The sequence below is a fragment of the Bos grunniens genome, chromosome 22 (genome assembly GCF_055505025.1).
Source record: "Bos grunniens cultivar Pamir isolate PY7600 chromosome 22, Bosgru_T2T1.0, whole genome shotgun sequence".
In the NCBI taxonomy this organism is placed as follows: domain Eukaryota; kingdom Metazoa; phylum Chordata; class Mammalia; order Artiodactyla; family Bovidae; genus Bos; species Bos grunniens.
In genome coordinates this window covers 43,950,731-43,967,875 of record NC_141186.1, presented here as the reverse complement: position 1 = coordinate 43,967,875, position 17,145 = coordinate 43,950,731, and the positions used below count along the sequence as shown (strand labels likewise).

The window sequence follows — 17,145 nt, the reverse complement described above, 5'->3', positions numbered from 1 at the left end:
GATGCAGAGCAGTGGGTGAGAGGTGCACTAACGCCTTAATTTTTTTTTTTAATCACATCTCAGTTATTCTGAGAGTATGATCAAAAGGGGGTAGTTGTTAAAGAAGAAGCAAACACAAAATGGAGTCATCTGCTTCCCCTTATCCACTATAGCAAACCAGGACTTAATTGTTGTTCCAACTTCTCCCAGGAATGACGTTTTGTTTAACAATAGTTGAAGACATGAAGGCGCTTCCCACGTGGCTGACTGGCTAAAGAATCTGCCTGCAATGCAAGAGACACAAGAGATACGGGTTTGATCCCTGGTTCGGGAAGATCCCCTGGAGGAGGGCATGGCAACCCACTCCAGTATTCTTGCCTGCAGAATCCCATGGACAAAGGAGCCTGGCGAGCTACAGTCCATAGAGTTGCAAAGAGCTGGAGACAACTGAAGCGACCAAGCACAGCACAGCACAAAGCCATGAAAGCTTAATGTCTAAGACTGCTATGTACCATAATATCATGAAGAACATTTTTTATTTCACAAAATCTTCAGCTCTGTCTATCCTGATTGTATAAATATTCCACATGTCTTGCAATTACATGCTACAAAACAGAAATTAATTTACTCAAAAAGATTTTTCTTCCAAATATTAGATTTACTGACTCGTGTAATTCTATCTTCATGGTAAATGATGGTTGATAGTGAATTAATTATCTAACATTAACTTCAAATATATGCATGGTTCTTAAATGTTAATATGCATCAGGATTCACTGGAAGGACGGTTAAAACCAGACTGTTGGAACTCTCACTTGTCATCAAAATCAAGTAACAAAGACCAGATTTACTCTCTCACCTAAAAAAAAAGACAACATTTATGAAACAAGGGTTTTCAAGATACCGGATACTGAACAATGAAAGGAAAATAATTCCTGAAAGACAGAAAACAAAGTCTGAATCTGAGACTGCCCCAGTTTACTGCCTTGTTGAGTGTTTCCGGGCCACACACAGCACAGAAAGGGGAACAGAGGAGTAGGCTGGTAAACTCCTGAAGCTAAAAGTCTGAGGAAACCAAACTTTAAGGCAGAGAGGAAAGAGCACAGAAAAAAGCCTTGTACACAAAGAGATCTGCAGAGGGCTCCCCAAAGAACTCATATGCATATGAGCCAAATACCCAAAGCCAAAGAGGTGACTCATCAAATGATTAGAGAAAACACTGCCTGTTCCTATCAGCCAGACTGAAAAAAACACACACAATTCATGGGATGGTGAGTAGAGTACTCAAGGTCTCTCAGTAGTGAAGAAGAATTAATTTGATACCAAACACTACTTCAAACCTACCTAACAAGTCATAGAAGACCTGAAAGGACCGATTGTTTCCAAATAGCGTAACTGCATGTGTGCTCAGCTGAGTCTGACTCTGAAAACCATGGACCATAGCCCACCAGGCTCCTCTGTCCCTGGGGTTTTCCATGCAAGAATACTGGGGTGGATTGGTATTTCCTACTCGAGGATCTTCCCAACCCAGGGATCGAATCTGTGTCTCCTGCATCTCCTGCATTGACAGACGGATTTTTCGCTACTGAGCCACCTGGGAAGCTTAACTGCATCCTAGAGCAAAGCTCAAAAAATTCGTAAGAACACAAAAATATCCACATCCAACAAAGTAAAATTCTGGCATCTAACCTAAGATTATTCAGCATACAAAAAAGCAGAGACACATGACCTGTAATAATGAGGCAGTTCATCAGAATGAACTCAACTAACAGAGATGTTATCTTAAGTAAGTACAGAAACAGAAGACAAAATACATAAATCAAGCTTCCAGAAATCAAAACTACAACATCCAAGATGAAAAATATACTAGATAGAGTTAACAGCAGGTTCAGTTCAGTCGCTCAGTTGTGTCTGACTCTTTGTGACCCCATGAACTGCAGCACGCCAGGCCTCCCTGTCCATCACCAACTCCCGGAGTCCACCCAAACCCATGTCCATTGAGTCGGTGATGCCATCCAACCATCTCATCCTCTGTCGTCCCCTTTTCCTCCTGCCCTCAATCTTTCCCAGCATCAGGGCCTTTTCAAATGGGTCAGCTCTTTGCATCAGATGGCCAAAGTATGGGAGTTTCAGCCTCAGCATCAGTCCTTCCAATGAATACCCAGGACTGATCTCCTTTAGGATGGACTGGCTGGATCTCCTTGCAGTCCAAGGGACTCTCAAGAGTCTTCTCCAACACCACAGTTCAAAAGCATCAATTCTTCGGTGCTCAACTCTCACATCCATACATGACCACTGGAAAAACCATAGCCTTGACTAGACAGACCTCTGTTGACAAAGTAATGTCTCTTCTTTTTAATATGCTGTCTAGGTTGGTCATAACTTTCCTTCCAAGGAGTAAGCGTCTTTTAATTTCATGGCTGCAGTCACCATCTGCAGTGATTTTGGAGCCCAGAAAAATAAAGTCAGCCACTGTTTCCACTGTTTCCCCATCTATTTACCATGAAGTGATGGGCCCGGATGCCAGACAATATAAAAGAGAAAACTAACTTAAAGGCATAGAAATACGAAAGTATCCAAAATGAAACACAGAGAAAGAAGAGTAAAACAAAAACATAAGCATCAGTGAACTATGATAACCTCAAACAGACTAATACATGAATAACTGAAGTTCCTGAAAGATGGGAAGGGACAGAAAAAATACTGAAGAAATAGTGGCCAAAAGCTTTCCACATTTGATTACAACTATAAAACCACATGAGCCATGCTATGTAGGGCCACCCAAGATGGACAGATCATGGTGGAGAGTTCTGACAATATGTAGTTCACTGGAGAAGGGAATGGCAAACCACTTCAGTATTCTTGCCTCGAGAATCCCATGAACAATATGAAAAGGCAAAAAGATGACACCATAAGATGAGCCCCCCAGGTCGGTAGGTGTCCAGTAGGCTACTAGGGAAGAGTGGAGAAATAGCTCCAGAAAGAAGGAAGAGGCTGGTCCAAAGTAGAAATGACTCTCGGTTGTGGATACGTCTACTGGTGAAAGTAAAGTCCGATGCTGTAAAGAATAATACTGCATAGGAACCTGGAATGTTAGGTCCATGGATCAAGGTAAATTGGATGTGGTCAAGCAGGAGATGGCAAGAGTGAACATCAACATCTTAGTTCATAGCAATCAATGAACTAAAATGGACAGAAATGGGCAAATTTAATTCAGATGACCATTATATCTAGTACTGTGGGCAAGAGTCCCTTAGAAGAAATGGAGTAGCACTCAGAGTCAACAAGAGTCCGAAATGCAGTACTTGGGTGCAATCTCAAAACAACAGAATGATCTCGGTTTGCTTCCAAGGCAAACCATTCAACAAACAGATGGGGGGAAAATGGAAACAGTAACAGTAACAGATTTTATTTAATTGTGCTCCAAAATCACTGTGGATAGTGACTGCAGCCAAGAAATTAAAAGACACTTGCTCCTTGAAGGAAAAGCTATGACAAACCTAGACAGTATATTAAAAAGCAGAGACATCACTTTGCTGACAAAGGTCTGTCTAGTCAAAGCTATGCTTTTTCCAGTAGTCATGCACAGATATGATAGTTGGACAACAGAGAAGACTGAGCACCAAAGAATTGATGTTTTTGACTTGTAGTGCTGGAAAAGACTTGAGAATCCCTTGGACAGCAAGGAGATCCAACCAATCAATGCTAAAGGAAATCAACCCTGAATATTCATTGGCAGGACTGATGCTGAAGCCGACGCTCCAATACTTTGGACACCTGATGTGAAGAGCCAACTCTCTGGAAAAGACTCTGATGCTGGGAAAGATTGAGCGCAAGAAAAGGGGGCGACAGAGGATGAGACAGTTGAATGGCATCGCTGCTCAATGGACATGAATTTGAGCAAACTCTAGCAGACAGTGAAGGAAAGAGAAGCCTGACGTACTACAGTTCATGGGATTGAAAATAGTCCGACACAGCTTAGTGACTGAACAACAACAAATAAAACCACATATTCAGGAAGTTCCATTGACCCCGCATAAGAAATCTGAATAAAACTACATCAAAGCAAAAGCGGCCAAGGAAAAAGACTTATTAACTACATAGAAACAAAGATAAAGATGATATATTTCTCAGGACATCCTTGGCAGTCCACTGATTAAGACTCTGAGCTTCCAGGACTTCTCTAGTGGTACAGTAGATAAGAAGCTGCCTGCCAATGCAGGGACATGGGTTCAATACCTGGTCTGGGAAGGTTATATACGCTATGGAATAATTATGCTACTGAGCTTGTGAGCTGCAACTACTGAAGCCTGAGTGCCTAGAGCCTGTGCTCCACAAGAAAAGCCAACACAATGAGAAGCCTGTGCACGGCAATAAAGAGTAGCCCACACTTATCACAACAAGAGAAAGCCCACACAAAGCAACGAAGACCCGATGCAGCCAAATAAATAAATAAATGAAAAAGACTGAGCTTCCAATGTAGAGAGTGGGGATTCGATTTCTGGTCAGGGAACTAAGATCCCACATTCTACACGGTGCAGCCAAAAATTTAATTAATTTTAAAAAATTTAAAAGATGACATATTTCTCACTGGAGATAATGCAAGCAGGAAGACAGTAGAGAAACATTTTAAAATAATGGAAGGGAAAAAAGGACAACCTAGAAATCTGTATCGAGCAAAAAAAAAAATCATTACAAAAGATGGTAAAATAAATATATTTTCAGATATAAATCTGCACTACAAGGAATGTTAAAGAAAGTTCTTCAGGCAAAAGGAAAATGATACCATAAATATCTACACAAAAAGGCCTACACAAATATATACCATAAGTATCTACACAAGGCATAAAGAGCACCAGAAAAGGTTAAGTGTAATAGCATATACATAAGAATGTTTTGTCTCACTATTAACACTTAAAAAAAAAAGAACTATTAAAAAAAAATAACAATAAGGTATTGGGGTATTTGTAACATGTACAAAAATAAAATTCATGAAGAGTAATATCACAAAGGCTGGAAGAGCCAAACAGAAGTATACTATTACAATATTCTTATCCTATATGTGACGTAGCGTAATATCACTTGACGGGAGACTCATAAGTTACAAATGCATACTGTAAAATTTTTTTTTTTTGGCTTTGCAGAGGATCTTTGTTGCTGCGCTCAGGGTTTCTCTAGTTGCTGCAAGTAGAGACCCCTCTTCGTTGTGTTGTGGGAGCTTCTCATTGTGGAGGCTTCTCTTGTTGCAGAGCATGGGCTGTAGGACTCACGGGCTTCAGCAGTTGCAGCCTGCAGGCTCAGGAGTTGTGACTCGTGGGCTCTAGAGCACAGGCTCATTAGTTATGGCACATGGAGTTAGTTGCTTCAAGACAGGTGGGATCTTCCCTGACCACTGATTAAACCCATTACCTCTGCATTGGCAGGCACATTCTTGACCACTGGACCACCAGGGAAGCCCCAGTAGTATAAATTTTAAAGCAACTACACTGAAATAAAAATAAAAAGAGTTATATCTAATAATCACACAAAAAAGATAAAATGAGGTAATAAGTAGTCCAGTAATTCAAAAGAAGAAAAAAAGGAGAACAAGAGCAGATAAGACAAATAGAAAACAAACAGCAAGATAACAGATTCAAATGTAACCATAGCAATAATTAGTAATTGTAAATGCTATAATTATACCAACTAAAAAAATAAAATTTGTGAAATTGGATGAAAGAGCAAGAACTAGGGAATTCTCTGGCAGTTCAGTGTTTAGGACCTGGTGCTTTCACTATAGGTGCCCCAGGTTTAATCCCTGGTCAGGTAACTAAGATTCCACAAGGTGTGCAACATGGCCAGGAAAAAAAAACCAAGAGCTATATTTACCTACAAAAGTATTTTAAATATAAAAACACAGGTAGGTTAAAAGTATGGAAAAGATATATCATGCTAACATTAGTCACAAGAAACCTGGAATTCTATTAATATCAGACTAGACATGTGAGCAGAGTATACACAAATCTAACAATTTGATCAAGATCTTTCTATAGCCTTCTCTTAATAATTGACAGAACAAGAAGGCAGAAAATCAACAACATGAACTACACTATCAACAGACTTGACCTAACTGACATTTATATAACACTCCACCCAAGAACAGCAACATACACATTGTTCTCAAGTGTACCCGGAACATTTACAAAGATAAACTGTATTCTGGGCCATAAAACAAACCTTAAATTTTCAGATCATACCAAGTATATTCTCAGACCACATTAAATGACATTTGAAACAAAGAAGAAAGAGATTTTCAAAAGATTTATAAATATGTAAATAAAGGAAATAACACACATAGGCCTTCCTGATGGTCCAGTTGCTAAGACTCCATGCTCTGAATGCAGGGGGCCCAGGTTCCATCATCCCTGGTAATGGAACTAAATCCCACACGACGCATCTAAGAACTTACATGTCACAACTGAAAAAGATTCTGTGTGCCAGAACTAAGACCCGGCACAGCCAAATAAATAGTTCTTTAAAAAAGGAAATATAATAATGCTTCTAAATAACCCATGGAAGTCCTAAAGGAAATTATAAGGTATTTTGAACTGAATGAACATAAATACAGAACATAACCAGAATTTATGGGATGCCATTAAAGCAGTACTTAGGGGAAAATGTATAGCACTAAAAACCTATGTTAGAGAAAAGGTCCCAAATCAGTGACCTCAGCTTCTACTTTGAGAAACTGAAAAAAAGAAGAGCAAATTAAAACCAAAGTAAGGAGAAGAGAGGAAAGACAAAAGTAAGAATCAATGAAATGGAAAACAGAAAAACAGAGAAAATCAATATAACCAAAATTGACTTTTACAGAAGATGAATAAAATTAATAAGCCTCCAATATCAGGAATGAGAAAGTTTACATCATTACAGTTTCTACAGATATTAAAAGACTAACAAGGAAATACTATGAACAATTTTACACCCATAAATACCACCACTTAGATGAAAAGGACACAGCTCTTGAAAGACACAGAAAACCAGTGCATACTCAAGAAGAAATAGATAATGTTAATAGCTTTGTATCTATTTTTTAAAAATTGAAACTGCAAACACCTTCTCACAAACCATCCTTTAATGAAGAAATGATACCATCTTGACACAAACTCAACTCATTCTAAGGCATGATACCAAAACCAGACAGACATTACAAGAAGACTATAATCCAATACCCATCATGAACACAGATGCAAAAACTTTAAACAAAAATTTAGCAAATCAAATCCAAAACTGTATTAAGAGGATAACATATCAAGGCCAACTGGGGCTGAATCCCAGAAATACAGTTGGTTTAACATTCAAAAGTCATTCTGTGTTAACATATAAATCGTATTCACAAACTGAAGACAAAACCAAATGAAATGATATGATCACCTTGATAGTTCAGAAAAAGCATTTAAGTCCATTCCTGATAAAAATTCAGCAAACTAGGAACAGAAGACTTCATCAACTTCATAAAGGACATCTACAAAAAACCTACAGCTAATATCACACCTAATAATAAAAGTCTGAATGCTTTCTTTTGAGATTAGGAATAAGAAAGATGTTTAGTCTCATAAACATTACTCAACATTCTACTGGAGGTTCCAGTCAGTGCTGTCAGGCAAGAATACTAAACAGAAGCCATCCAGATGGGAAAGGTGAAGTAAAGCATTCTTTATTCACAGACAGCGTGATCTCCTATGTTAAGAATATGATGGAGGGCTTCCATGGTGGTTCAATGGTAAAGAATCCACCTGCTAATGCTGGAGATGTGGGTTTGATCCCTGATCCGGGAAGATACCACATGCCTCAGAGCAACTAAGCCCATGTGCCACAGCTATTGAGCCGGTGCTCTAAAGCCTGGCAGCTGCAACTTGAGCCCACATGTCCTAGAGCCTACGCTCTGCAACGAGAAACCACTGCAGCAAGCCCACACATCGCACCTAGAGAGCAGCTCCCACTCGCAGCAACCAGAGAAAAGCCTGTGCAGCAATGAAGACCCAGCACAACCAAAAATAAATAAAAATTTGAAGAAAGAATATGATGGACCATGCCAAAATAAAGCTACTAGAATTAATGAGTTTAGTAAGGTTGTGAGATATAACATCAATATACAAGTATATGTTAGAATTCCGAGCTGGGACTTTTTAGGGAAAGGTTAAAAATTGAATTTTATAAAATGACATCATTTACAACAATATCAAAAATACAACAGGCTTATGGTTAAGTCTGACAGGAGATGTGAAAGATTTGTACCTTGAAAACAACAAAACATTGCTAAGAAATTAGATAAGACACAAATAAATGGAGACATGTATTTTGTCCATAGATCAGAGGACATTAAGAATTTACCCAGAGATTTAATATAATCCCCATCAAAATTCCAGCAGGAATTTGTGTAGAAATTCATAAATTTCTGCTTCTTCAAAAGACACTGTTGTGAAAATGAAAAAAAAGCCAAAAGCTGTAGAAAAATTTTATAGGCCACATATATGAAAAGTAACTTCTATCAAGAATTTTGAGAGAACTCTCAAAATTCAACCACTAGAAATTAAACAACTCAGTCTTCAAAAAGAGCAAAGATTGTTAACAGATACTTTATCGAAGAACAGATATAGATGACTAATGGAAAGCACATGGAAAGATGTTCAACAGCACAGGTCTTTAGGGAAATGAAACTTACAATCCCAATAAAACAACGGTATAAGTCATTAGAATTGCTAAATCTAAAAGTGCTGGGCATACCAGGTGTTGAGTAGGATGTGCAAAAACTGGAACTCTCAGATATGGTTGGTGGAAACAAATTAGTACAACCACTCTGGAAAACAGTTTGGCAATTTCTTGAAAAGTTAAACATGCACCCACGATTGATTCAGCTTCCAAGATATTTACCCAAGAGAAAAGGATATATATGTCCATACAAAGACTTGTCTGTGAGTGTTCACAGGAGTTTAACTTTTCACAGACAAAAACTAGAAAGGACCCAAATGTCCATCAATAGCTGAGTGGATAAGAATTTTGTATTACAGTCATAAAATGGAATACTACTTAATAATAAAAACAAAACAATCACCTATTGAAACATGCAATATGAGTGAATCTCAATTATGATGAGAGGGAAGTGAGATCACTCTCCGCACTGGGAGCCACTTTTCCTGCCACAGCCGCTCACTCCCCTCCCTTGTCAGGAGTGCCTGTAAGTGGATCACTGGCTGCAGTAGTGATGAAACAGCTGAAGATGCTGACAGATCAGAGCCTCAGCAGCTTGGCAGCCTCGGGGCCCTTGACCTTACTTATCCCTAGGCATAACTTCCAAAGAAGTGCCATTTTAGGGACATTGACACAGCAGGCAAATATACTGGGGCTGGGGCTGCCACAGTTGGGGTGGCTGGGATTAGGACTTTGTTTGGGAGCCTCATCATTGCTTATTCCAGGAACTCTTCCCTGATGCAACAGCTCTTCTTCTATGCCATTCTGGGAGGCCATGGGACTTCTTTTTCCTGGTGACAGTCTTTTCCATCTTCTTGGACATGCTAAGGAGTCCTCTCTTTCTCCCATGTCTAATCTGACCTGTATAATCCTTTTCCTACACATCCCCAGTGAGCCTGGGGAAAGGGGCTGGTTCAGGGTTTAACAGAGGGGAGACACATAAATAGTATCTTAAGATGTTAGGGGAAAAAAAAGCCAGATCAAAAAAAGAGGTATACACCATGTGTAAAACGCTAGAAAACACAAACCAATCTACAGTGACAGAACACAGATCAGTGATTGGGAAGGGAGACAGGATGGAGTGCAAAGAAGCATAAGGAAATCTGAGGTGGGGGTGAACAGATATGTTCCCATCATGACTGTGCTGATGGTTCTATGGGTGTATTCAAATGTCAAAACATCAAATTATACACTGTGTTTAGTTTATTGTACATCAATTATACCTCAATAAAGCTGTTTAAAAATTTTTTTTCTGGGTTCTATCACCAGAGCCTTTGGCTGTAAAATACTTACCCATTTTGTTCAATCAAAATCAATCATTTCATAGGTAACTAATGAGAACCTACCATATAGCACAGGAAACTCTACTTAATACTATGCTGTGACCCAGATGGGAAGGAAATCCAAAAAAGAGGATATTTGTATATGTGCAGCTGATTCACTATGCTGTACAGTAGAAACTAACAACATTGTAAAGCACTATACTCCAATAAAAATTAATACCAAAAAAATCAATCATTTCAATAGCTTCCTTCACTCACTTAATAGAAAGTATGGTAACTCCAGAATATAAAGTTACTATTTTTCAAAAGCATCTAAATATAGAAGCAATTTATACTACAAAGTATTCATCCTGGTGGATATGGAAAAATATGAGAAACAGTAAAAAAGATAAGGGACTCATGATGTTTAGCTTTCTAATGGCTAAGCAGAAATGGTATGATGACTAAGACAAGAACATACAATGAAGAAAAGACAGTCTTCTTCAGTAAGTGGTGCTGGGGAAACCAGACAGTTACATGTGAAAGAATGAAATTAGAACAATCTCTAACGTCACACACAAAAATAAACTCATAATGGATTAAAGATATAAATACAAGACCAGATACTTTAAACTCTTGGAGGAAAATATCTGATGTAAATCACAGCAAGATTCTTTTTAATCCACCTCCTAGAGTAATGAAGGTTAAAAAAATAAATAAATGAGACTTAATTAAATTTAAGAGCTTTTGTACAGCAAAGGAAATCATAAACAAAATGAAAAGACAACCCACAGAATGGGAGAAAATATTTGCAAAGAAGCAACTGACAAGGGATTAATCTCCAAAATACACAAATGGCTCACGCAGCTCACTATCAAAAAAGCAAACAACCGAATCAAAAAATCAGTAGATGACCTAAGTAGACATTTGTCCAAAGACATAGAGATGGCCCAAAAAGCACATGTAAAGATGTTCAACATCACTATTAGAGAAATGCAAATCAAAATTATAATGAGCTATCACTTCACACTGGTCAGAATGGCCATCATCAAAAAGTCTACAAACAATAAATTCTGAAGAGGGTGTGGAGAAAAGGGAACTCTCTTACACGGTTGGTAGAATGTAAATTGATACAACCACTATGGAGAACAGTATGGAGCTTTCTTACACTAGAAATACAGCTACCATATGATCCTGCAATACAATGCCTGGGCATATACCCAGAGAGAACTATAATTCTGAAAGATACATGGACCCCAAGAGCCATTACAGCATTATTTAAAATAGCCAGGATATGGAAGCAACCTAAATGTCCACTGATGGATGAATGCATAAAGAAGATGTGGTACATACCTTCTTTGAAAGATTACTGGAATATTACTCAGCCATAAAAATGAATGATATAATGCCGTTTGCAGCAACATGGATGGACCTAGAAACTGTCATACGGAGTGAGCGAAAGACAAATATCATATGATAGCAATTAAATATGGAATCTAAAAAAAAATGGTACATGGTACAAAGGAACTTATTTACAAAACAGAAATAGAGTCACAGATATAAGAAACAAACTTGCGGTTACTAAAGGAGAAAGGGGAGGGGAGGGATGAATTGGGAGACTGGGATTGAATATACACAATACTATATATAAAACAGATAACCAATAAGAACCTACTGTACAGCACAGGGAACGCTACTCAATATTCTGTAATGCCCTATATAGGAAAACAATTTGTAAAAGAGTGGATATGTATATATGTATAACTAATACACTTTGCTGCACAGCGAAAACTAACACAATATTGTAAATCAACTATACTCCAATAAAAAGTAATTAAAAAAAATAAACAAAAGAACCCAAGCCTAGTGATGACACTAGCAAAATGGAATGAGACCTAAGATAATTAGACAACATTAATCTTAATTTGAAGAAAGGCATAGCAGCATGGTTTTCAACTAATGGGTAAGAGAAAGGCTGGTGTTCAAAAGTCCAGAAATAACACGAAAGACTAAGATATAGCAGAATTGTACTGCCATCTTTTTTTTTCTCATTTGTGCCTCATTAGACAGGCAGTATTATAACTGCAAAATAAAAGTCATAAACTTATTTCATTTAGTCAACCATCAACCTTAAGCTTATCTTACTAAAAACTAGTTAGATGCAGGATAAATTTTAGGAATCATGATTCTGTATCTTGTGTCAAACTCTATTTCAAACAAACAAAAAGAATAAAAAAAATTCTTGGAGCTCTATTAACAAATGCTAATTTCTATTGATATTATAATAAATACCATAATTCAACCAAGTTGTAGGTGGCATATGTGAAGAGCTAAATTATTTGTGATAATTTAGTCATTACTATGAATTAACATGGTTTTTCTTCTTGAACTATCTGTTTTTAAATGACTAATATTAGAAAGTTAGTTAAATTTTTTCCCCTAAAGTTATGCTTGAAGAAAGTAAAATTCAGGTGTATAAAAACAAGTGAGGTAAGTTATGAGCAAATGAGAAAAAAAGGACACATTTCAACGGGCATTTCTTTTAAATATACCAACATATTTTATAGTCTACTTTGAAGGATGTTACCTAGTAACTTCAAGAAGGAGGAACATCTAATATATTTTATTAAAAAATAAAATCCAAAGAATAGTATTATTTACTAGCTACTTGCAAAAAAGAGAAAGAAATGAAATTTGAGATTTAAGGTTAAAAAAGAAAAGGCAGAAAATGGAGAATCTAACAATACCTAGATTATTAAGCTAAAATTTTTTTCATCAGAACACTTCACAAAAATCAATACACTAGTAGGAAAGATATGAAATCACTTAATTCTGTGATCTGTTAATAAAATGGAGCATTCACCTGTTCATAATAAAGTAAGCAGAAAAAGGTTTTCATTTGAATTCAGAAAAATAAGTTAGAAACTAAAAGGAATCCCATAATGCAAAAGTTCCATTTACCCTGCATTTTTTTCAAGCATTCCAATCTCACTCAGAAATAATACAAAATATCCAACAGCTTTAAAATCCAAGGCCTTTAATTAGGTTTTCAGTAATGACCATAAATGCCTTCTCAAAACCCCTTTCACTGAAAGCAGAAGGCAACAGGCATTACACAACACCCTGAAAGCAGTGATTCCTTCTGACGCTGGTGAGGTGAAGATAAACATTAAATGGCAGGTTTTAGATCTTAACAAGGTCTCTTCAGAAAAAAAAAAAAAAAAAGACAATTTTAAAAATCACACAAAAAATTAAGTTATCACTCAGTCTTTGTCAGGTTCCCAATGCAGTTTTAAGTTATTTTTACAAGTACATAATTTGAAATTAATAGATAAACCCGGTAAGTAAGATATGGTTTTCAGTATGTGTTAGGTTTTCTGTTAAGTATAGTAAATATGTAGATACAATTATTATGCTAACTGGCATCCTTTGCTACTCTTTAGCTGTGCAAAATAAACTTGAAATGATACATCCTGTAGTGGTATAATTTAAAAGATCCTTGATGTGACACTAACCACTTTCAAACTCTGGTCACAAACTGCATATAAATTGTAGGATTATTAAAATACGCCTTTTTGAAAAATAATAAGATGACCATTTATATCTAAATAAGGTTTCCCAGGAAGATATTAAATACTTTAGTATATAAAAGTTGCTGCCCCTTTTCCATGAGGACAACTGTTGCTTCACAAAATAACTCATGTGATCCAAGGCAAATGACTTCTTTCAAATGCAGTATTCTTTCCATGACTTTGAGGTATGCTTCAAGAGACCTACATCCATGAGAAAAGGGCACATTTGGATAGAAGACCACAGTTACATACACCAAGGACCCATTCTTAGGCTGGGAGTGCCCTTAAGAGTTATATTAATAGAGACTAAGAGATAGCTCCTGAAGCCATTTCTTCTACAACCTACAACCAAATTTGGATATGTAAAGGGTAATTCACATATGTGCTATGTCATGGATGCCTATTTTAAATAGTGGCTTCTTCAGGACACTCCTATTCAAACACCAACGGAAAGAACCTTATTCTACCAAACCACAATCTTCTATTTTTGGCAAGGTAGTACACTGTAAACAAAACAGAAGCAAACAAAAACAACAACAAAACTAGCTTAGATACAACAGTGATTCAGGCAAAAGTTCCCAGGTCAACAGCAGGGAAAGTAATCTGAGAAATATTAATTTGGGGGGGCGGGGAAACCCTACCAAACAAATAATGCTAAAAATCAATCTTAGAATCACTCAAATGACTATCACACAAAAGGTATAAAAATGCCTTTAAAAAAGGAACAGTTCAGTTTATAAAAATAGCTGATTATGAGGTTTGTAATTAGAATGTCTTTGAAAGACATCCAAGCCAATTAACTCAGGCTCAATTAGTAAAGGGTAAGAGGAAATAAACTTTTCCATAATTAATATTAGATGCCTTCTTCTCTTCAGTGAAACTAAGATTAAATTTGAAAATGGTATAGAAAATAATGAAATGAAACCTATATGACAGTTTAAAAAAACACCAATGCCACTAATAATAAACAAAATAGGAGGCAAAAAATATATTTTTAAGCAATGATTACTCAAAAAACGCCTTATAAAAAACTACATATTATAATAAAGTTAAGAAAAAGCTTCAAGACTAGCAGCTGGGCTTCTGTGAAACATGTAGGACCACGGAAGGCACTACAAAAGCATTAATCACTTCTAACTACAGTCTGACAGTTCAGTCTTTTCCTTCTTCTTAAGAAGACAGCCAGTGTGAATGTTATTTTTATATCCCCCTGAGTTTTAACATGATTGGGCAAAGAAGCACCAATTTAAAAAAATACCTGCAATGCCAGCACTGCAGTTTGGAATCACTTAAACTGATGGCCCCACAGGTCTCTCATAAGAGCACTTTAGAACATGATTAAAAATATAGAAATGCCTTTCGGTGTTTCAGTATTAAAGTGGAACCACCACAGATATCTGTTTTTAAAAATAATGCACTAAAAATGTCTGTTTATACAGTATAGTCTTTCAACCCTGTAGCGAGCATTCACCGCTATTTTCCACTCCGAGACAGCTTGTGCATCTGGTTGAAATGTCAGTATGCTTCATGGTGTACAATCCTTTTGGCTGGAAAATCTTGGCAAATATCATGTCATGCTTGTTTTGAGCAATATGCCTTGCAGGTCCTCTGGCAATGCTAAGATAATTGCATCTATGTGTGTCCGTAACTTTTCCATAGTGTCAGGTTTCACAGGTAAATGCTCTCGGTCAGCCTGTAACTATATAAGGAACATTTGGGAAGCATTTAAGTTATCTTTTGTGTCTGGATTAACACAGTATATTCTCTAAATAAACAGTCAAAGATTTGATTAATGGTCAAAGATTTGAAAACTTCAGACTGAGACCAGAATTAACAGAAGCTATGGCACCCCACTCCAGTACTCTTGCCTGGAAAATCCCATGGACGGAGGAGCCTGGTGGGCTGCAGTCCATGGGGTCGCTAAGAGTCGGACACAACTGAGCGACTTCACTTTCACTTTTCTCTTTCATGCATTGGAGAAGGAAATGGCAACCCACTCCAGTGTTCTTGCCTGGAGAATCCCAGGGACGGCGGAGCCTGGTGGGCTGCCGTCTATGGGGTCGCACAGAGTTGGACACGACTGAAGCGACTTAGCATAGCATAGCATTCTTAAAAAAAGCAAAGAACATGACACATTAACAGTACGATTGTTGAGTTAAAAAAAAAACTTCTAAAAAAAAAAAACTTCTATGTAATACTAACATAGATAATACCAGCACAGACCATGTGGTATTAAATATGTCAGAATGTTTTCGGTAAAGCTCATTAGACTCCATGTAAATAACTAAAAAAAAAAAAAAAAAAAAAATATATATATATATATATATATATATGGCTTCATTATGATCTACTTGAGTGACAAGTATTTTCAGTCCAGTGACCATCAACCGTCACTGGACTGAAAATACTTGTCACTCAAGTAGATCATAATCAACCGACCAATCACAGGTCCTCTCATTTAAAAATTTACTTCTGTGATACATCACAGACTACCACCTCAAACGAGAGCAAAATAACCCTATGGATCTTTGGCCGTTTTGGCTACATACCAGCTTATTTTTTAGCTTCAATACAAGGTCCACTGTTTCTACTTCTGTGTGTTTCTGGGTCCAGAGAAGTAAGTCCTAGAAGAATAAACAAATCCCAAATGAATAAATACTCAAAATAATATTGAAATCATGCTCTTTTAATAGGCAAAACTACTGGAAAGGAAAGACGAGAACAGGGTTTTAACCCAGACACAGCATTACAGTTTAAGAATAATTCTGTACATGAGACAGTGAGAATCAGATACTTTTTGATGTTAGCCAGAATGACTGTCTAATATTTGGAAGTAAAATATTATGTAAGAAATGTAAGAAATTCCTTTCTGAAGTGCTCCTTTTAGATCAATCAAGAAAAACAAATTTGGAACTTAAGATACAATACTAACCCCCACCCGTAAGTAGTGAGTAATTTATAAGGAACATGAACTAACATTAAGATAATTGTGAATATGAATATATTCTTGGATATAAACTTCGTATCTTCAAATAATCTCTTCCTGGGCTTATCTGTGGTTATCTTCATGGTATTCTTTTTCTGAAAGTCACTGGGAGTTTATGATTAGAAAGTTAAAACTGAGGCTAACCCACGTCAAGCTAAACACACTTTGAGACTATCCTTTGTATATTTAACAAAAATTTATTTTATTTGTCTGTAGGATCTTTTATTGCAGGGCACTTGTGGAGCACAGGCTCAGTTGCTCTGCAGCATGTGGGATCTTAGTTCCATGACCAGGAATCAAACCCATGTCCCCTGCACTGCAAGGCGAATTTTTAACTACTGGACCATCTGGGAAGTCTCTATCCTTTGTATTTTTAAAAGTAGCTTAACTTAAAATAGTCTTCTGACAATTTATAGAATGTGGAAAAGTCCAAATACAGGAAAAATGTATTAATAATAACTAGGAAAGGTGAATAAGGCATGGTGGAAAAGATATCAAGTTAGACTGCTTGGATTTGAATCCTAACTTCATCCAGTGGTATGCTATTTAACAACCGGTTCTCCAGGAAAAGTCTCTTAGCTTGTAGCTTTGCCAGTTTCTGTGGTGTAAGTGTTCCT

At 36.9% G+C, this 17,145-nt stretch overlaps 1 protein-coding gene across 10 annotated transcripts in view; it reads right to left on the bottom strand.

The window, feature by feature from the left end:
* DENND6A (DENN domain containing 6A) overlaps positions 1–17,145 on the bottom strand; it is a 72,336-nt gene that overhangs the window by 10,989 nt on the left and 44,202 nt on the right. For 7 of the 10 annotated variants that reach the window (XM_086367364.1, XM_086367366.1, XM_086367370.1 and 4 more), the window contains 2 exons: positions 16,092–16,166; positions 12,991–15,241 (listed from right to left, as the gene is read on the bottom strand). In XM_086367364.1, coding sequence (XP_086223490.1) covers positions 15,110–15,241; positions 16,092–16,166 — 207 coding nt within the window. In that variant the 3' untranslated portion in view covers positions 12,991–15,109. Of the gene's footprint in view, positions 1–12,990; positions 15,651–16,091; positions 16,167–17,145 lie in introns of those variants that run through there. The other 3 variants (XM_086367367.1, XM_086367373.1, XM_086367365.1) reach the window with 2 other exon arrangements.